The sequence below is a fragment of the Grammomys surdaster genome, unplaced genomic scaffold, assembly GCF_004785775.1.
Source record: "Grammomys surdaster isolate TR1022 unplaced genomic scaffold, NIH_TR_1.0 243, whole genome shotgun sequence".
Taxonomy (NCBI): Eukaryota; Metazoa; Chordata; class Mammalia; order Rodentia; family Muridae; genus Grammomys; species Grammomys surdaster.
This window is the reverse complement of record NW_021604688.1, coordinates 5,849,698-5,872,400: the sequence shown is the minus strand read 5'-3', so window position 1 is coordinate 5,872,400 and position 22,703 is coordinate 5,849,698. Positions and strand designations below refer to the sequence as shown.

Here is a 22,703-nt window from a genome sequence, read left to right as displayed (position 1 = left end):
TGGATAGCATCTCCTTTGCTCTTTCTTGAAGCCGTTCTCAGCATTTTCACCTAGCCCACATCTATATCTCTATGCCACCCACTGGTTGTAGTAGTAGTATCAGGCAAGACACTATCACTATACTTTCCTAAGATCAAGAGAGGGCAAGAGAAACCATCCATGGATCTTTCCATGGATGGAAGGAAAGGAACACCCATCCATCAAAGACAGGACAGATATCAACCCTGTGCTGGCTAGTATTATGTAAACTTGACTAGAGTTACCTGAAAGGAGGGAACCTCAACTGAAAAAATGCTTCCATAAGATCCAGCTATAGGGCATTTTCTTAATTAGTGATTGGTGCCAGAGGGCTCAGTCCATTGTGGGTGAGTGGTACTTTTTCTGAGTTTCTATAAGATCCTGGGGTCCTATGAGAAAACAGGCTGAGCAAGCCAACAAACATCACTCCTCCATGGCTTCTACATCAGCCTCTGCTTTCAAGTTTCCCCTCTGTTTGAGTTCTAGTCCTGACTTTCTTCAATGATGAACAGTGATATGGAAGTATAAATCAAATAATCCTCTCCTCCCCAGGTTGCTTTTGTTGTGATGTTTCATCATTACAATAGTAACAGTAACACTAACTAAGCCAAATACTTGGAAACACCTCAATCACCCTAACCCCAGATGCCTACACACTACTGCAAAAACACAAACAACAACAACCAATACCATATGCCTCTACTAGAAAGAGCCCAGTAATTCTACTGCAGTAGTCCCACAGAAATGCAATATAGCTGAAGCACAAGACAAGGACTTTAAAAAAGGAATTCTGAATATGTTCAAGAACCATAAAGAGGATATAAATAAGCCCTATAATGAAGTCTATGAAAACAAAACCAAACAGTGGAATGAAATGATGAATCAATTTAAGACATGAAGGTAGAAATAGAATCACTAAAGAAATCCTAACAGAGACTAAACTGAAAATGAAAGCTTCAGAAAAGTCAAACAAAAACCTCAGAGATAAGCCTCACCAACTAACAGAGTGCAAGACAATAAAGAGAGAATCTCAGCCATGGAAGACAAGGTAGTAGAAATGGATATCTTGGTCAAACAAAATGTTAAATCTTAAATAATCGAGGCACAGATTATGCAAGAAATCTGGAACACTGTGAAAAGACTCAACCTACAAGTAACAGGAATAGAGGAAGGAGAGAAAACCCATGTTAAGGGTATAGAAAATATTTTCAACAAAATCATAGAAGAAATTTCTCTAACTTAAAGAAGGGGTTGCTTATCAATGTATATAGAACATCAATGTATACAGAAAGTATACAGAACATCAAATAGACTGGACCATAAAAGAAATAAATTTCCACTATAAATAATAATCAAAACATTAAACATACAAAACAGCAAAAGAATATGAAAAAGCTGTAAGGAAAAACACCAAGTAACTTATAAAGACAGACCTGTTAGACTTCTCAATGGAGACTCTAAAAGCCAAGAAGGGCTTAGACAGATGTTCTACAAATTTTAAGAGACCACATGTGACAGCCCAGACCACTGTACCCAGAAAAACTTTCAATCACAATAGAAAAAAGATGTTCCATAATAAAACCAAACTTAAGCAATTTGTATATGTTTAAAAGGCACTAGGAGAAAAAATTCAACCTGAAAAAGTTAACCACACCCAAGAAAACACAGGAAACAAGAAGAGACAAGCAAATAGGTGGTGTTGGGAGCATGCAACACACAAAATAATGGAAATCAACAAACACTGCTCTTTGATAATTCCCAATACAAAGGATCTCAATTCCCCAATAAAAGACGAGATTCAAAAACAGGATGCATCCTTCCGCTGCATCCAAGAAACAGACCTTATCAAGAATAGACATCACCTCAGAGTAAAAGGATGAAAAAACATATTCAAGTAAATGGACTCAAGAAGGAAGCAGGGGTAATAAGTTATCTGACGCCAAGCGGCCAGCCTTAGACAAATATATATTCAACACTAAATAAATCCATACATATGTATATATTTGTATGCATACATGCACATATGTATAACATTATGTATAACATTAATAAAGAAAAGATCATGAATTTGAGAGTGAATAGGCGATATAAGAGAAGTTAAAAAGTGGGATGATGAAAACTCAGTATGCCTATATGAAATTTTCAAAAAAAATTAGACTAAAGAAGTACAAAGATACACATTATGAAAAAAAGAAAAATTTGTATTTATTCATGGTTGTCATATTTATCTAGATCTTTTTAAAAAATCTACAAAGAAAAGTACAAGCCCTATACAATAAATAACAGTAACTGACAGAAAAATCAGGAGTTTTTAGGACTTTCTCAGCTATACAGTGAGTCTCAGGCCAGTCTGAGCACAAGACCTCATCTATGATGAACAAAGGGGTGGGTAAGGGCTCGGCAGTTGAAAGTGCATGCTGCTCTTTGAGAAGATCCCCTTCAGTTCCCAGCTCCTACGTCAAGTAGCTCACAACCAAGACTCTAGATCAGTGGTCTACAACCTGTGAGTCACCACCCAGTTGAGGTTCACATAACAGGCATCTTGCAAATCAGATACTTACATTATGATTTATAAAATTATAGTTATAATGTTAACAACATGCAAAAATAGCAACAAATGATTTTATGGTTGAGGATGACAAACTGCATCAGCACTGGAAGGCTGGGAAGCACTGTTATAGCTCCTGGAGATTCGATGCCTTCTTTTGGCCCCTGTTAGCACCTACACTCACACGGCATGCATACATAGACACACAACTATGCATAAATAAAAGTTTTTAAAATTAACCCACATAAACAAATATGAAATTTTATATGCTCATCTGTAAGACTAGGAAAGACAATTGTTAAAACCAATCTACATAAAGAAACCTCTCAGCAACCTAGTACTAAAAAAACTATTCCTCCAATCCAATAAAGAACACCTGCAAAAAAATTCCTTATGGTCATCTACCTATAAGGATGAACTAAAAGAACAATTTGCTTCTGGCTTTGTACCTCTGGAACAAGGCAAGACTGTCAACTACAACTCTCTCTATTGGAAGCTGACTGGAGGTTAATGGAAGAAAAGAAAATATATGCAGACCAGATAGAATCAATGTTTTTATATCCTGGTAACATTATTTTATAAGAAACATTAGGGATCTATATTAAATACGCTGAAATGTATTTTTAAAATGTAACCATGATAAGTTCCATTCTTTTATACATAAAGGCAAAGTTTAAACTTTTGTTGAAGCTTTAAAAAAGTTAAAGTTTTTATCTCAACATAAACAAAAAAGATATGTTAAGAGATTAATGTTTTGGCTCAAAATATCTTCAAACAGCAAAGTCTCCAAGAAACTTATCAGTATTTTAAGCTGACATATTTTGTTATAATACATTGGGCACCCAGAGAGAACACAGATTTTAAATGTGCTAATCAATTGTTTTAAATTCCTCATCAGCTTGTTCTGCAGCCTGTGCGTCCTAACTGCATCTGCTTCTGTTACTGTCTCTCATATTTCTGCTTTCTCTTGTGTATCATAGTTTACTGATGTCTGAATATCTTGGATACCTCAACAAACAAGATGAATATATTCCAATGCTCAGAACTAAGCAGACTTTTCCTTGGCTTAGATTCTATTGGTTTTATCAATAGCCTGCCTCAAGATTTGCTGTTATTTCTTTGGTCCTCAGTGCACCATAGGCACAAAATTCCTCTAAACAAAACTTTACTTAAGGTAGACCAGATGGTGCTTCTCAATGTCTGTCCTACATTCAGCTTTATGCTTTCTGGGCCTGACGAGTCTCTAAGTTTTCTATACACTAGGTAGTTGGTCTGCATTATGGTACTTTTGGTTGTTACTGTGATAATGCTTATACTAAGCTGTCTCTATCAACCGGAGTCTGTGAAGTATTCTTGCCTTCTGTCAATAATCTGGAGACCAGCATGTAAACTCTTCCCTCCATTCAGTTTTGTGACTCACTCCCACCAAGTCAGAAGGATTTTAAGAATTATATATTCTTTTCCTGAAAATGTGTTTTGTTTTACCAAACAAAGATAGAGAACCTCCCTGTCATCCTCATGGCAAGTGCTGGTTCCCCTCCAACACTGCACCAAGAGAAATCAGTTTCCTGCCAAATAGAGCCGATGAACAAAAGCTTCCCCTGCATTTCCTATCCCAGGGCATCCCACTCTTACCTGTCCACACTTGGACTTCAGCAATCTCCCACATTAGCTAACCCAGGTAGTCCAGGTACTCTAGTGCTTACTGCTGCCTTTCCCTTACATCACAGGTCTCTTTTAGTCTTGTGTTAGTTGGTTACTCTGCAATCTCAGCTCTATTCTAATGTTGTGTGTATTCAGTTTGTTCCACATTTTTATTATTGTAAGAGGAGAAACAACATCCTTTAAGTCATTAGACTTAATAATGTACTCACATGTGCTTACCTACTTGTTTTGCACTTATTTTCCTAACATTTCTTTTCCATTTCCAAAGCTAGAACAAGTTTAATGACAAAACATTGACTACTATTTGATAATATCCCATAGAACTATAATATTTACTAATTATAAAAGGGAAAACCCAACTTCACAATGGAGAAACCTAGAGCAGTAAATTTCCACCTCAATCATGGTCAGTGAAAGTCACATTACTTCTTTCATATTCTTGCTATAAATGTAGAATTTGAATCTTACTAAGAGAAAACCGACAAGTCCATATTGAGGAAAATTCTACAAAATATTTGATTGCTCCTCTTTAAAAATAACAAGGTCGAGAAGGACTGAATACAGTCACTAACTGGAGAACACTAAAAGGATGTGATAAGTGACAACACAGTGAAACCCTGAATCAGAACGTCAGATGGGTGAGTGAATAGACAGACAGACAAACAGATAAGCAATTTAAGGAAATAACACTGTTAAGCTATAATTAAGGGATGCAGTTTCACTAATACAACTGTATCGGTTATAAATTTCTGATGTTGTCCACCGTATCCCTTTAATAGAAAATGTGTAAAAATGTATAGAATGAAGAGGGAGAGGAAGTAGTTTTAATTTTTCCCACTTAATATGCAGTTTTAATGGGGATGGAGAGATGGCTCAGTAGTTAAGAGCACTGGCTGCTCTTCCAGAGGACCTAGGTTCCATTCCCAGCAACCACATGGCAGCTCACAACTGTCCATAACTAGTTCCAGGGGACCCAGCACCCTGATATAGACACACATGTCAGCAAAACACCAATACACATAAAATAAAAACTAAAAATATGAAATTTTAATTAAGCAGATCATTTTAATATTGGCATAATTCCCAGTAAATTTAAATTGGAGAGAAAAAATATACTATAAAGTAAAAAAAGATGGAATTTTTGACCTCTGCAGAAGCTAACATACATTACTGAAGCATATCTAAATAGCCTTGTTGTCTTATATTATTAAAATACTTCAAAACTTTTAAAAATTTAAGTATAAGAATGCCTTTAACAAAGGCTTAAGGACAACATACACTGAATTATCAATAATTATTTTATAATCAATTTAATAGGGTAGGAATAAAGACATTATCTTCTAAAGTTTTAACTTGAGAATACTTAGTTCTCAAATGTCGTAATTCAAGAAACTCACAGTTGCAATTCTGAGGCAGCAAACTGAACAAGTGCTCCTTTGGACTTCTGAAAAACTGCTTTGTTGCTTCCTTTGTGTATCAGTGACTTTTCTTCCCTCCCGCTTATTTCAGGTCTGTACAATCCGAATTTGTTATGGCAGGTATACAAAATGAATACAAAATGAATTATGGTGGAGAATAATAAGCACATGGACAATATGCATGAAGCTGAAACTAAGAAAAGACTAAATGCTTAGGATATGTGTGTGTATCGATGGACTTTAGTGACAATCTCTCAATTTTTCCTAACCAAAATGTGGGTCGAGCATGAGTCTGAACAAATCCATCCAAGTGAAGAAATTGTCTACTCATGGCTGTATGTGAATGACACACAAAATGGCATAAGTACTTATTACAGAAAAACTAACTTTGTGTGGGAGGCAGAGTCTGGTCAGACTACATGAAAGACTATTAAAGGCACAGTAATTAGTCAAAACATTCTTTGAGTAGCAGATCTTAGAATATACATCTAAAATGGAATTTATGAATATAAACTGTTGGACATACAATCCCATACAATCTATACAATCCCAATAAAGTTCAATGGCTTTCTATCTACATGAAGTTAAAGGTCCATCTTTTCTTGAAATTTTCTATGTAATTAATTAAAAGACTACCTCCTAGTCCCAAAATAGTCCATAAAAGCTTTAAAAAGGAAGTAAAAACTCTTAAGTAGCTGAAAAATTAAAATCTAATATTCCTATTGCAAGGCATGTTCATTTAATTCTTACCTAATGGTTAAAAATCAATGTTTTTTTAAAGGAGAAAATGAAATAATGATCTACTACTCAATTTACAATTTGAAACTAATGGGGTTTTCTTATTTCCATCTCAGAAATACCAAGTAGAACTAGCAAATTGTCCTCTGGGAAAAATTACAGTATCTGGGCCTGAAAAGGAACTTGTCCTCAAATGAGTTATGGCACAAGCAGTCTCTTGGGAACAGTGCATGAACCGACAGTGGAGACAAGACAAGACACAGGAGGGTTTTGAGATTGCTCTAGAATAAAGTTCATCCTCAGCCAGAACTGCAAATGTGACTAGAATTATTTTAACATGCAGAAACATATTTTCCTACAAAAATAAAGCTGACAGCTATTAGTGCACAGACCCCATTGCCACCTAAAAGGCACCAGTAAACAAGGAGATGCACACAGAGGACTGTTACCATCTTTCAGCTAAACCTATAATGTTTTGCAAAGCTATTCACTGTTCAGGTCTATAAATGGTGCTGCTTTTACCATCCATGCAAACAATTCACTAATGCTACTGTGAAAGACTTTCTGAAGTTCTATACTTCAGTACCTGCACAAGAATTTTCTCTACCCTAATTCCTTCTAGAGAAAGCTCAGACAATATTCTACTTACCCTTTTGCACATGTAACTCAGTACTAGAAACCGCAGGAAGCCCCTCCATTTACTTGAAACCATGTAAACCCATCCCTTAGTATATTCTTCCAAAAGCAACATAATTCACAACACTGTAAGTTCTCTTTGTTGCATTCTCCATTAGCCTCTAAAGTTTGTTTTACCCCTGTATATTAACATTATAAGTGCTGTTACCACAAGTGGGAAAGTTCCCTAAATATATGTAGATTATTAAGGAAGTGCACCCATACACTTAATAGCGGAGATTTCAAAGTCTATTTGTTTTCTTACCTGCTAGCACAGTTTTCCTCACTCATATTCACTATGAGTAAGGGATGTATTTTATTTATCTGTCCTGTCTAATAAATAAATTTCAAACTTCTCTAGGAATAATACCAGTAGGTTTTTATGAGAGCTGAAACTTCTTACATTTGCTACATCATAAAAGAATATGTAAGGCTCCTAAATTTTCTGATATTTTCCCCAATATGATTTTTCTTTTCTTGACACAAGGTCTCACTCTGTAGAACAGGCTGCCCTCAGAGATCTACCTAATTCTGCTTTACCTAGTGCTGGATCAAACGTGTGTACCACAATGCTTTGATATTTAGTACATGAGGCATGCCATACCCTCTTATTAGCACTATTATCCTTACTTGTTATACTTGAATAAATTCATTTTTTATCTATTATGTCAACAGTAAATTTTATATCATTTATTCATATATGTATCTTAGACATCTTTCCTTTTTTATGTTTTTGTAACTAAAAATAATTTTAGTGCAAAAAAATCTGAAAATGAAAAACATCACACAGCCACAACAATCTAAGTATGCAAGCAAGCATTTGCCCAGACGCACGTCTCTATGTCTCAGTGAACACTGACACAGCTAGAAAAGCCCTTTTGAAGCTGTGCAACTCTGCCTTAGATTCAACATCAATTACACTTTTAAGGTCTAACCTACCACAACATTGTAAAAAGCTCTCAGTGTTAAAATTAGAAAACAATTAGCTTTATATTCTCTTTCACAAGGCATACCTTTTACCTACACTCTGTCTTTCCTCAATACTTAAATCTCACTCTCTCTTTCTGCTTTTTACACATATATACAAGATCCAGTTACAATTGCTCCCCTGTACATGTTATAGGCGAACGAAGGCAAATACGTGGACATTCTCTAAGCTCTTGTTGTAGAGCATCAGTACAGATATGAAACAGGAGGCTCCCCATACAGATCCTCTATAGAGCTCTGTCCAAGATACAAGTACATTTCCCACATAACATTACCCAAATCAAGACCCTATTTCAGAAAAAGGAGAGATGCAGCTCTTGGGAATAGCTCTTGTAAAGACACTTTAAATATCAAAAGAAATATTTTAAAAATAAGTTAGCATTGTGGAATATATATATATATAAAAAACAGTCTAACTGAAAGAAAGAAAAGTACTTGTTCTGTAGGTTTGCTGAGAGCTACTGAATTCTACATCCTTCTGAAAGTATGCTGCCAATGGCCTGTGGTGGGTGCCAAGCAGTCTCAGTGACGCGTTGCCTTAAACAATGCCAAAAGATTTGCATTTGAGCCGAAGCTTAAGTAGGTGTACTTAAATATGTCACAGAAATACATCATTTTCTTAATGCTTCTGGCACTTTTCTCCATTTGGTTTGACCTTATACAAGGTAAATGTAATCCTTCATGGCAAATTTTTCTTTTCAGATACAAATTAGGATAGCTTTTAAAACCTTGCCTAACACTTTCTATTAATACTCCGTCGTTATTCTCTATTTAATCAAAATTGAGCCTATTGATTTTAAAAAACGATATACTAGACAAGGCAAGCAAAACACAAAAGCAGCAGATTTTGCCTTACTTTATATGATGTGACTTATAAAGCAAAGTTTTTTCATGAATAAGCAACTGCATTTAAACATCCTCCTTATAAAGAACAAATTTTTTTTTCTCTTCAGAATAAAGTTTGAGCTTCCATTTCCTATTTTACTTTTTATTTTCTTGTTGAATAATGAGGAGAATTGGGGACAGTCAGAATCTAAATAGTAGAAAGATGGCATCTGTACAGAGAGGTTGCTCGGAGCAGGGGACCAGTGCCCAGGGAGGTAAGTGTAGAAGAGTACTCACAAAGAGGCCTAGTAGGAGGTGGGGACTGGGGCAAGACAAGAGTATCATGGGGAGATAGCTAGCCAAGCATGCTATACTAGGGCCTAAATAAAGTGAGATGAACTAGGAGATAATGGTGAGCAGTGTTGACTCAGATCCCAGGCATGATGGGAGACTTATGCAGGGTTTTAAGGGAGATGCTAACAAAGCATAGCCAATAAGGAATCAGCACAGTGTTAATATATTAACCTGAAACAGAGTATCAGACCATAAAGAGCTAAGAAGGACAAAAACTCAGTGGACAGCCCTGTATGAGAACACAGGCATCAAGAAAGCACAGGCTATTGTGCAATGACAGAGCTTGAGGTGAGTGAGGAGGATACACTCCCCAGGAATGGCCTGGCATAAAACCAAGGCCTAAGCAGAGGAAAGAGAACTTTCAAACAGTAAGAAAAGATCAATACAAAGAAAACCAGACAGGAGAAAGGAAAACAAAGGCTGAGAGTAGCCAGAACCACCAGTGTGCTGGAAAAACAGGGAAAAGAGTGCGTCCATGGAAAGGGGCTTGTGGACTGCAAAGAGAAACAGCTCTAGCACACTGAGAAACTAGCACACTGAGGAAAGTTTCTCTTCAGTACAAGGAGTAACAACCAAGATGAGACATTAGCTACATGCAAGATGACCAAACAAAGACACCAAGAAAACAAAACAAAGGCAGAGAGCTCCTCACCGCAAACTAAAAGTTACCATTACAGGACGTTCACCAGGAACGACACATTCTAGACTATCAAACCTCGAAACAGTGTTTTTAGGAGTTATTTGACCATTAGAGAACAAAAGTAGGAATTTTTAAACTTTGTTATTGGTTATTTTGCTTATTTACATTTCAAACGTTATCCCCCCTTACCTGTTTGCTCTCTGAAACGCCCTATCCCATCCCCTCTCCCCCTGCCTCCACAAAGGTGCTCCCCCACCACAAAAGTAGGAATTGAAAAAGGAAAAAATAATAGAAAAATCATTAAGCTGCTGGAAGTGGTACAATGTGAAGTATCAAAGGGAATTATGAAGAATGCACAGATCTGAAGGAAATGACAACACGTTCGGCATGTGGGGACAGAGAAGGCACACTGACACAGGGGCTGGCAGTATTCACTGCTCACACTAAGATACACATGGTCTCTAAGCTCTCACTGTAAGAGCAAAGGGAAAGATGAGCAAAGTAAGTACAAAGCAATGAGAAGGAAGGACATAACACGGATGAGAGAATTAAAAAAAAATCAATGAAATAGAGAACAGAAACATAAGGGGATGAAAATACATTCAACAAAAAGCTGGTACTGGGGGAAAAAGTCAATAAAATTGATATGCCTAGCAAAGAGAAAAGAGAAAAGATTCAAATCACTACTGTCAAAAATGAAGGGGTACAGATCCTGTGTCACTAATGATATAGTGAAAGAATACTATTAATTTTAAGCTCACAAATTTGATAACTTGGAAGAAATGAAGCGATTCTCAAAACCCACAAACTCCTTGGGATGGAGCTATGGTTCAGTAGTTAAGAGCATGGGATATTCATCCAGAGGACCACAGATCTGATTCTCAGCACTCGCCTGTAACTCCAGTTCTAGGGGAACTGATACCCTCTTCTGACCACCACAAGTACCAGGCACACAAAGGAATACACAAACATTCATGCAGGCAATACACCCATATCCATAAAATAAAAATAAAATATAATTTAAAAATACCCACCAGGCTTATAAGATCAATCAAGATAAAATAGACAATGTGAATAATATTAAAAACATTAAAGAAATTAAAATTTTAATTTAAAAATTCTTTGCAAAGAAGTCTTCAGGCCCTTACCACTTCACTGGAGAATATTAACAAACATTTAAGAACTAACATCACTTTAAAACAGGCTTGATGGTATATGCATATAACTCCAGCACTTAGGGGGCTAAGACAGGAAAATTGCAAGTTCAAAGCCAAACTCAGCTAACTACATATATAGAAGAGGAGGAAGAGAGGGAGAGAGGGAGAGGTAAAGGGACTCTAAAACCTAAAATCAAAGCCAACCTAACACCCATTTCATACACATTTTTCCAAAAATTATAAAAAGGACAATCACTGATTATATATAATGGGGGTATTATTACCATGACACAAATCAAAGTAACAATACAAAAGCACAAAACTTAAGACCAATACCTCTCATCAACTTTGCTATAAAAACTCAAAAAAGCAAATCATACTGTTCCATACATGAAATCAATTTTTACAACCTAACCTTAATACATAGCTTTAACCTTAAGTTACATATTCTTCCATACCCCGACAGAGAATAATGTATATGTGTGCAGTGCTAATCACTTGAAACAACAGCCAAGACATTTAAAAACAACCTCAAACAGAGCAAATACTCCATAAATATTGGAAGCAATATGTGATATAGGTTGGTAACATCTTTTTTCAATTTTGAGTTCTATTCTGGATTACTTGGAGTAAATAAAGTAACCCCTTTCCTTATAAATTCTGCTACAGAGCTCTGTAAAGAATGGCTTGCTTCTTTCCCACACCATGTTTCTGTGCAGTTCAACAAATACAGAGCAAAGTCTTTTCTTCAGGTCAGACAGAAGACATGGGAGAAGGGGACAACTCAAATTGGGGGTTATTCTTGGTCAAATTAATCCAAGGAATTTTGGATTCCTTAATTTTTATTTTGATTTCTTAATGTGTTTATCAATGCAACAAATAACATAAAAATTGATCTATCATTTGATGAAATACTAGTGTGTCAGTAGAAATTTTCCTTTTGCTTTTGTTTTAGGGCATTTAGAAGCTTGTCCCAAAGTTATTATAGAAAAGACTAGCCCTGATATTTTTCAAAATAAGAACAAAGTGAGAAGAGTCACTCTACTATGAAGGCTTTCTATACTATACACGTACAGTAATGAAGGCAGAGGCACAGGCAATCAGATCAATGCAAAGCAGGAACACAGAAAAGAGGCTCATACAAATATGAACCCATTAGTTTCTTTCTAACAGAAACACACAAAAGATTTCTATAAATGGTGCTGACATAAATGGACATCAATATCAACAACAACAACAACCAAGAAACTCAACTCAGACATTCATAATACAAAAACTAACTCAACTGGATCATTGACTAAAAAGAAAAAATAAAAGAAGACATACTTATCTACTTAAGGTTAAACACTGTAGACTATGGAAGACCCTGAGGATAATGAGGCCAGCCACAGAGAAGCAAAGTATTTTACACTACATAGCCAACAAAATATCTATATTTAGAACACATGAACAACTCTCAAAACTCAATAAGAATGGCCAAACATTGTGGTATGATACAGCCAAAAGAATGCACACAGTTCCAGTGAAAATATAGGCAGGAATAAAAATATGAAATAATGTCCATTATTATTGATCATTATAAAAAGATAAACTAACTAAGACATGACTAAATGCCCATAAAATTCCTAAAATTAAAATTATGAACTTTGGAAGTTAGAATTCCAAATGCCAGATTTTTTTTTTTTGCATTGCTGGTGGAAATATAAAATGATGCATCCTTTTTGAAATATGATTTTTTTTAAATAAAACACACTCAATCCAAAAGAAAGCAAACTTTCATGGGCACATGAAAATCTATACTTGAATGCTTGTAGCAATTTCATTTGTAACTGTCAAAAATTAGAAAGAATTCCAATGCTTTCCAATAGATGAACAGTTAATTAATCTAGAACCTCTATACTGAAAGGAAAACAATGAAGATGGAAAAAAATACTTAAACACATACAACTTGGAAGGCTTCAAAGAATTATACTGATTAAAAAGAATCAATCTGAAAAAAGTCACATAATAACTGATCCCATTTATATAGGTTTCTTGACATACAGCAGATTCACAGCAGATTAATAGGAGTTTCAGGTTAGGGAAGTGGGTAGGAAATAAAGTATCTGTGCTGAGGCTGGGGTTGACGGATCAGAGGTAAAAAGTGCTTGATACTCTTCCAGAACACCTGAATTTGATTCCCAGCACCCATGCCAGGTAATCACAACCAGCTGTGACTGAAGGGCTAGAGAAGCCAACATTCTTTTCTGGCTTCTAAGAATACCTTCTTCATACATGTGCATAAATGAAAAATTTTTACATGCAAATAAAGTGGTAAACACTTGCCTACCATATACAAGGCCATAGTCAATTTCCAGCACCTTAAAAAACAAAAGAAATGCATGATCCTTGTAGTAACAGAACTATTCAGAACTTTTACTATAGTGATTTTAATAAATCTAAAATGGATCCATATAAAACTGGTACTCTCTGAACATAACAGACAAATTCTGTGGATGTCAGTTTTCTGGTTGTAATAAGTATAACTGTAGTTAATCAAAATGTTACCATCAGTGGACACTGGGTAAAGGGTGGGTAGTTTCTCTCTACAACAGCTATAATAAAATATTATTTATTATTTATTAGTTATTTCAGAATAAAAGTTATTCTCTCTCTTTTCTTTGAGAAATAGAAAAAGATCTTTCTACTTCATTATAATTCTGTGATTCCTAGAGTCCTGTATTAGAATAAAATTCAAGTTTATCGAGTCTGATATTAATAAAAAAATAACTTCTGACATAAATAGGGTTGAAGGAAAGCTCATTCTTCACTAAGAATTCCAATGTACTAATCACTATAAACCCACTTTGGGATATATAAAGTAGCCATTACAGTACCATGCCATAGTGGATGGAGGCACACTCCTCAGATGCATTTTACTATAGTGGTACAAAAGTACATTTGAATAGTTGCAATGAGTCTCCCTTGCAATACTGCTATAGTTTTAATACAAATTGTCCAAAGTCCCATATGTTAAATGCTAGTCCCCTAGTGCAGTCATTTTGAGGTAATGCCTTGTGAGAAGTTGATAGGTCAATGGACATAGGCCCTTGAATGTGAGTATTTGGGCAGTACACACCTTTTTTTAAAAGTCTATTTCCATTTGATTAATGGCGTAATGACATTAGTGTTCTATTACTATGAAGACACACCATAACCTAGGTAACTCTTATTTTTAAAAATAGCATTTAATTGGGGCTTGTTTATAGTTTCAGAGGTTTAGTCCAGTATCAGCATGGCAGAATGGATGGAAGCACACAGGCAGACAGTACTGGAGAAGGAGCCAGGAGTTTTACAATGAGATCTGCAGACAGCAGGAAAAGCCAGTCACTGGCCCTGGCTTGAGCTTCTGAAATCCTAAGTCCCACCTCCAGTGACACTCTTCCTCTAACACGGACACAACTATTCTGACAGGGCCATACCTCCTGATCCATCAAACACTGCCACTCCCTGGTGACAAAGTATTCAAATCTATGAGCCTATTAGGTACCATTCTTATTCAAACCACCACAGACATCACATATATTGGCACTATTCTGCCCTCAAAATGAGTTGTCTTGCCTATAGCTGCATGCCATATAAGGTTTTGTCTCACCTGGCCAGTTCTTTAATTAAGTTGGCAATGCGTCTTTTGTCTTCAAGACATAAATCTTTCAATGATGCACTCTTCATTCCTCTCTTGCAGAAATTCTAGAATAAAAATATCTCTGGTTACTGTTACTAAAAACAATTTTTTAACTACATTTTAGAAATTTATCAAATTAAACATGGAAAGCAAAATTTCTTAAAAATTACTCATCTGGTTGATTACTATCCACGTTTTTCATTTAAACCTACTGTGAATTTCAGACATGCTAGGGAACTGATAACAAACTAGACAACATTATGGAATTTACAGAAAACACACACAGACAGAACTAGAAGATATACCTGCTGACGACTAGAGACCACTTAAACCTTTCCCCCGGTGAATGTGAGGGTGGCATGTGTCTGGAAGACATTGTTGCCTCAGGAATGTTTAAGATATACAAAGGCTAGCTAGGAGACACTGTTGTCAAGTTTTTAAAAATCAAAATTCTTAAGGGCCAGATCTAAGAAAAACTAGAAATTTCCTGCAGTGTTTTCACATGCGAAGAATACGATACGTACTTTTTACCTGTTACCCATCTCATTTTCAGAGCAGTGCAATTAGGCAGACACTGCTCCTGTTCTTCATCAGGAGTACACAGTTTGGCCACAGTTATAGCGGCTAAATAAGAGACTGGGGTGTGAACACAGATTCTTTTTATTTCTTTTTTTTTGTAGTAGTAGAGTGGGTTCTCTCCAGTACTGCAACAATTCCAGATAAGTCTTTAAAGCCATCACCTTCAAGGTGTCACAAGAGAACCGTAGTTAACACAGAAAAGGAACATTTGGTCTTAATTCTAGCATTTGTGCAAAGGCCAAAGTGACTTAACATAGCCTTTCACCTAGCCCAAACAAGGAAAGAGCAACGAATCCTGGAAATAGATAAGGTAGAAAAGGGAAAGAGAAAAAAGAAAGTGAACTTGGATTTTGGTGTGATCAATTTAAGACACCTTTACTGACAACCTTGTGGAAACATTTAGAAAAATAGAAAGGGAAGTCTGTCTTTCCCATTAGAAAAGCACAAAGATTCAGAACTCTGTAGTATACAGTACTGTGACTTAGGTTTTTATTACTTCCTTCATATATTTCCCATGCTTAAAATTTTTCTATAATGATATGTAAAAATCAAGATAAAACACTAGTTTTTTAAAACTCATTTAAAATAAAAGACATTGGAATTCTTTAAATTTTTAAAAATTATTTAAACCTAAGTTAAATTTAAAATGTCATTTAAAAAAGACAATAAGATAATCAGAAGCATATAATATTATAGGCAAAAATGTAAAGTTGACTACAGAGTCAATGTTAAAGACTGAAAAAGTCAAGCTGGGGAGTTGAAGGCACTGGCCTTGGCAACCGAAGAAGCTGACGACAGAAGCAGCGAAGACAGGTGCATGGAGTAAACGACCAAACAAACTCTGGCACATAGGCCACAATCTTAGCAGCCATTTTATTGTTGTTGTTTGTTTTCAGGGTAGCCTCAGATTACTCTGAGCTTCTGATCCTTCCACCTCTGCCTGCACAGGCCTGGGATTACAAACATATACTAACTATCACACTCAGTTTATGGGGTGCTAGAGATTGAACACACAGGGTTTCCTTCGTGCTGGTAGGCAAACACTCTGACCTTCTAAGCCACCTCCCCAGCTAGCCACTGTGTTTAACATCGAAACGTGAAAACACGAACGCCTCTCACAAGAGAGCAGCACAGCTTGGCATCTTTTTGTACTCGTATTGCCCATTTTGTGTCTCACTGCTGCTGTTCATCCTGAAGCTCATCTTTCCATCTCCAGTACTGTAACACTGACTTGGGACTTTTGGGACCCCAGCTCTCCTTTGGCATCTGGCACCCTGATATCTGCTACAGAAATAACTAGATTGAGACCAAGGTTGTAAGAAAGAAAAAGAACATAACCCTTGTCTGCTTCCTGGTGCCTTCAGTGCCACTCCACTCTGTTACTTTCACAAAGACAACTGGTTCCAGTTTATAATTGTAGAACTCCGCCTCTGAAGGGTAAGAGCAAAGCCAGTCGGGGGTACCCTGTCATACAAGTCCAAGCTTCCAATTTAAGCACGTGCTCCAGCATTCTAACTCTTACTGCTTCAAACCTGTTCTTGTTCATCCAGCCCTGGCAATGGTGATTGTGTTTTACAGGTAATACCTTACAATAGCTTACTGTTTCCTTTTCGCTTTTCCAGTACTTATTTAACAACTTTTTAAAAGAGAGAGTTTCTCTATGTAGTCCTGGCTGTCACAGAACTTGCTCTACAGACCAGGCTGGCCTCTAACTCAAAAGATTTGCCTACTTCTGCCTCCCAAGTGCTGGGATTAAAGGAGTGCACCACCACCATAAGATATGTCTGATGGTTTCACCTTACATGTATGTTTAAACACTACATGTATGCAGTGCCCACAGAGGTCAGAAGATGACATAAGATCCCCCAGAACTGGAGTTAAAGGTGGTTGTGAGTCACCATGTAGGTGCTGAGATATGAACCTCTGTCTTCTGAAAAAGCAAGTGCTCTGAAATGCTGACCCATCTCTTTAGTCAAAAGGACTGAATAAGTGCTGACATGTTAGTTAAAAGAAACTTAAAAATTACCATTACAGCATTAAGAATTCTCATGAATACACTAACAAGAAAAGAAATTAGTCCTATAATACATATTGTATGAGTATTTATATAAAATTCCAAACATATAAAACTAAACATTGCTTAAAAATAAAAATACATCAACCTGTATAGGACAGGGTTTTGAAAACTATAGCTGAAAGCTATATTTAGCTAAGTATATACATTTGTAAATGAAAATGTATTAAAAACAAAACAACAATAAAACCCCACAAAGTCCATTATTTAAGATTTCCTAAGATGCTTTCCATGCCACAGGTGTGAAGCTGTATAACTGAGATGTATGTTTTTCATTTCAAGACAGAGAGCAAGGCAACAAGTGGACTCTACTTGAAGTTTGAACTATGACCTGCAAGGGTGTGAATAAACCCTTCCCTCCCCAAGTTGCTGCGGGTCAGAGTTTTATCACAGCCACAGACTAGAACTAGACACTGTGCATATGAAACACTGACTGCTGAAAGAAGTGTAACTAGCTACACTTCTCATTTATGCCCTCTGGTGCACACCATGCTTGAGCCAGCATCAACTAACAGCAAGCACTGAAACTTGCCATCTATCCAAAATGCCATCCAAAAGGACAATTGTTCTGGGTTCACTACCAAATCCTCTTCACTATTCCACAAGTATCAGTAAAAGATGAAAAATGTCTCCACAAGTATACATTAGAAATTTTGAAACACTTTCTGTAAATAGTCTGGCAGTAAACATTTGGGGTATTTTGGGCTTTGTCAGATGAGAGTCACTAGAGCAACTCTGATTCTACAAACCAGTCACAGTACAAACAGTACCTCAAAAAATGAGAATACCTGGGAAGGAGGATAAAATCATTCACAAAACAAACAGTTGTGTAGCTGTTTCCCTCAAAATGAAGTCCTATTCCTCGGGGAAGGAAGAGGCCTAAGACATAGGATGCTACAAAAACTTCCAAGGCTCAGTTGTATCACTCCCTCAGAGTCTAAAACCAGGGCACAGTATGTGGAGAGGGTTGCTGCCTGCAAGTTGAATGGGAGATAACTTTTCTGAATTGTCATCCATAATGGGGTAATTTTTTGGTGATGTAGCTCCCTTGAAGTCATCCAAGCTCTTTGTAAGTAATCCCAGTAAATTCAATGATTTACCAAGCTAGCCTGGGATGAGACAGTTTTAGAGTCCTGTCTGGGATGAATACCAGATTGATCAGTTCTCCCCAGAAAAAGCCACACAGCATACGCAGAAGAAAGATCCTGCCCATGAGGTATGGACTACAAACACTAGTGCCAACTTAGACTGAGAAAGAAAACTTAACAAGTATAGCATTACAATAAAGTGATTTTTACTTTGAAATATATTGGTTAAAACACACAGACAGAAAAACACACGTGCCAAAGGAATGTGTGAACACCATTATGAAGACAAACAGGGAACCAAAATCAACCCTGGCCTACAAAAGCAAGAACTGTGACCAGGGGAGGTTGTTCAGTGGATAAAGATGACTAGCTCTGTATGAGTTAGGATGCCCAGAGTCACAGACAAGCCTGGTGGAAAGCAGAAATAGAGGATCCCCTAGAAAACTGCTGAACTAGCCAGATTTGGCCATCTCTGGGTTCAACATGGCATCCTGCCTCAATAAATGAAGTAGAAAGAAACTGAGGAGAGAGCTTGTGTCATGTTCAGGCCTCCATATACATCAATATGCATATGTGAACAGGCACAACACATATATGTTATAAAAGGTTGAAAAAAAAGAAAGAAAATAACTGGGAATTTGCTTCAATCCCAGTAATTGGGAATGGGGTCGGGGGCAGGAGCAAGGAAATCATGAGCTCAAGGCCAGACTCAGTTACATAGGAAAGTCAAGAAGGCACACCTGTTATATAGGAGAACCTGGCTCATAAAAAATTTTGTTTTGTTTTTCTAAAACAGAACAAGAATTTTTAAAAAATAACATTATTTTCTAAGTGAAAGGCATAATAATTCAGGCTGATTTTCTACATACAAAGTTCATTCTAATATAAAAGTATCAGCCATCAACAAATAAATTTCTAAGAATAAAAACATACAGAATACCTAACCATAAAAACAGTGAATTTATCTTACCAATCAATGCCCCCAAAAAAGTAACATGTTAAATTTAAATATTTCAAGAACTAGTAAGATAATTCATTTTCTTGGCTAAGGCTAAAAGCATGTCTCTCCCTTTTGGAGCAAAACTCTTGCAAAGTGATATTTTATACTGATACTTGGCACTATCAAGGATCATAAATGGTTTTTTTAGTTCCTAAAGACACAAAAAGGTCTCCCTTGAAGGTCTTTGTGTCTTTACTGAGCAGTATATATAAAACTAACAAGCTAGGGAGAGGCTCAGTCAGTAAAGCGCCTTCACTCAAGCATGAGAACCTGAGTTCAATGAGGACATAGTAGCATTTGTTTGTAACTGTAACACTAGGCAGCTGGATCCCCAGAGCCAGACCAGGGGGGGCTCTGGATTCAGTAAGAGACTTGTGTTACAAACAAAAGGCCCCCAGGGAAACAAGCAAAACAAAGTGGAGTGATAGAGAAGTAGAGGAAGATAAGCCACTTCTGGCTTCCACACATGCACACATGTGTGCACCCGTGACCCACTCCACACACACATGCAACATGTATACACACAAAAACCTGAACAAGTAAGTAAAACATTACTGACCGGTTCGGCTACTGAATCTCCTGCACCTTTAAAAGACTCCACGGAGATGGAAGCATCAGTCACCCTAGAAGCCTTAACTTTAACATCAACTTTTGGATTTATCAACTTGAGTCTTGATCTTGTATGTCCTTCTGTGGAGATTCCTAAAAATGTTTACAAGACTTTAGAATTCGATCTTATTAATTTTTTCAATTTAAAACTCATGTGTGTGAGAGTGAGAGTGTGTGTGTGTGTGTGTGTGTGTGTGTGTGTGTGTGTGTGTGTGTGTGACAAGAAGGTTAAAAAATAATTCAATAATTCAGTTAGGTGCTATGGACATTTGTAAGTCACATTAAAAGCAATAAATTACAACCTACTGAGATAACACTGAGGAAATCCTAGGCTTTTTCCCAGGAGTATCTTCAATGATTCCACATGACTACTCTTCCAACTGAACAATCAATAAGCATAGAATCTTGTATTTAACCTGAATCATTTTTTTATATTTTCTTTTGAGATAGAAAATGTAAATTTTTAACAAGAATCTCTTCTCTTTAGTAAATGGGTACTTTATAAACCATACATGCTGACTTGCCCAGCCAGACCCTATGATGACTCACTATTTCAGACCTCAAGATCTAGTCAAATATTTAATTAAAAACATTTGCTTTTTAAATTTGGTTTTTGAAAATTCTTTATGTTCAAATGACTTGTTCCATGTCCAACTGCACATGAAAGGTTGTCCCAATGTTTAATTTTCTCCTAACACTTAAGAAACAAGGGAGGCTTCAAGAACTTTAGACATCATACCTGGAACATAAACCACTGATTGTTCTTCATCAGAAACTGGGAAGAAAACATAAAGGAAAGCACTACAGAATATAATATCCACGGGCTGCCATTGTTCTATATTGTAAGTTATCTATTTTGACCTTAAAATTTAGAACTTACTTCTTACAACCTAGAAAATGAAAACAGAATGAGTATTTTACAGAATAGTCCCCACATCTTTCCCCCACACTTTCTCCCAAACAAAGTACCTTTGTGATATGCACTCTACGTTTTGCTGCTTTCCTCTTACAAACCATGCACAAGGCATGAAAAATAAATCATTCCAAAATAGACATTAGCTCTGAAGGTCAAACAACATTTTAGGGAAAGTCAGTCATACAAACACAAAGGAATATTTACTCTTCTATAAAATATTTATGAAATGTCCCAAGAAGTCCTACTATAGAGCCATGAGAAAAATCTAGGACAAAAAAAAAAAAAGAAAAAAGAAAAGAGAATAAAATATTTTCAATTTCAAAAGAAGAAATTCAGAAAATATGGATGGATAGACAAACAGACATACTTTTTTTCTGTTGCAAATGTATACACATACACACACACATCTATAAAGTCAATATGATGATTAGATCCAAAGTCAGTATCACGCAGAAGGCCCCAATGATGCTCTATGAGCTACTAAAACAAGCAAACAGTAAACAGAGAAAACAGAAAGAGTAATTGGGGGCAGTAGGAGAAACTATTACTATATATGACATTATAATTTAGTAATAAAGTAAATAAATAAATTCTTTAGCTCTGCATCAATCCTAGTGATAGAATCTTTTTTTCCAAGAATTACTAACTGGAATTGCCAGTAATATGCTGGGCTTGGTGATGCAAGCCTATAATTATAGGCTACTGGGGAGGCTGAGGCAGGAGGAGCTCAAGACCTGCCTGGACTACAGAATGAGTTCAAGAGAAGATGGTGGGTGTGAGTCGGGTAAGAGCTGGGGCTGTAGAAGTCTTACCTGGAATGAGCAAGGCCCTAAGATCTATCCCCCACAGTAACAGAAAAGTAAGAGTTCTCAGACCACACCTCTCTGAGCTTCTGGGTGGTTTCTAACAGCCTTCTGCAGCACATGGGCTCTCCACCACAAGTTTAAGACTTTGGTTGTAGGCTGGGTATGGTGTACAGGCCTATCATCCCAGTACTTAGTGGATGAGAGAAGAAGATCAAGAGAGCCACTACATGAAACCCTGTCTCAAATAAATAAATGAATACTCAATTTCCTCAGAGAGTGGGTAGAGCTTTGACAGCTCTGGAGAATTATAATTACTACTCCAAAGAAGCTAGCTTGGAATTCACCATTTCAAAAATAGCTTTATGAAATAAAATGGTGTGGTCTCCTGAACCTCTCTTTTACTTTATATCCTTCGTCTAACACAGAGACTTTATACATTGTGGGCATTCAATAAATGTTTGATGTTTGAAATGTACTTGAAGAAAAAAAACACAAAAAAGTAATCCAAGACAATGGTTCAAAATACGCTCCAGACAACAGTGCTTTTAATTAGGAGATAAATGCAGGGTGTCCTCCAAGGATGTCCTGCAAACAGGTTATCTTTTCTAGATCACTCACAAAGGAGCCTGATAGAGAAGAGCCAGAATGGAAATGGGAACCTTACTGGGCTTCATAAGCTCAAATACTTCCCCCTGTCTTCTCCTTCAATCCTGACACACTTCTGCCACTCTTACTCTCAGGTAATAATCTGTTTTCTATTGCCTTAAGACAACAAACTATAAAGACCTCCCCGTGGCTCCTTCTTGCTACAGAAGTGTTCACACCCTGATCTATAAGCAATGGAGCAGTTACACATCTATGGCAGAAATTTCCCTACCCAATCTATTTGCAGTGGGAGGCCTATGATTGGACAGGAAAAAAAGGAGGCGGAGCTAAGGGTAG

At 36.6% G+C, this 22,703-nt stretch overlaps 1 protein-coding gene across 1 annotated transcript in view; it reads right to left on the bottom strand.

The window, feature by feature from the left end:
* Window positions 1–22,703, bottom strand: part of LOC114627175 (protein hinderin-like) — a 31,625-nt gene that overhangs the window by 3,217 nt on the left and 5,705 nt on the right. Inside the window, exons 2-4 of the mRNA XM_028774874.1 lie at window positions 20,779–20,814; window positions 19,990–20,132; window positions 14,660–14,754 (exon numbers count right to left, since the gene is read on the bottom strand). Of these exons, the coding sequence (XP_028630707.1) occupies window positions 14,660–14,754; window positions 19,990–20,132; window positions 20,779–20,814 (274 nt within the window). The remainder of the gene's footprint in view (window positions 1–14,659; window positions 14,755–19,989; window positions 20,133–20,778; window positions 20,815–22,703) is intronic.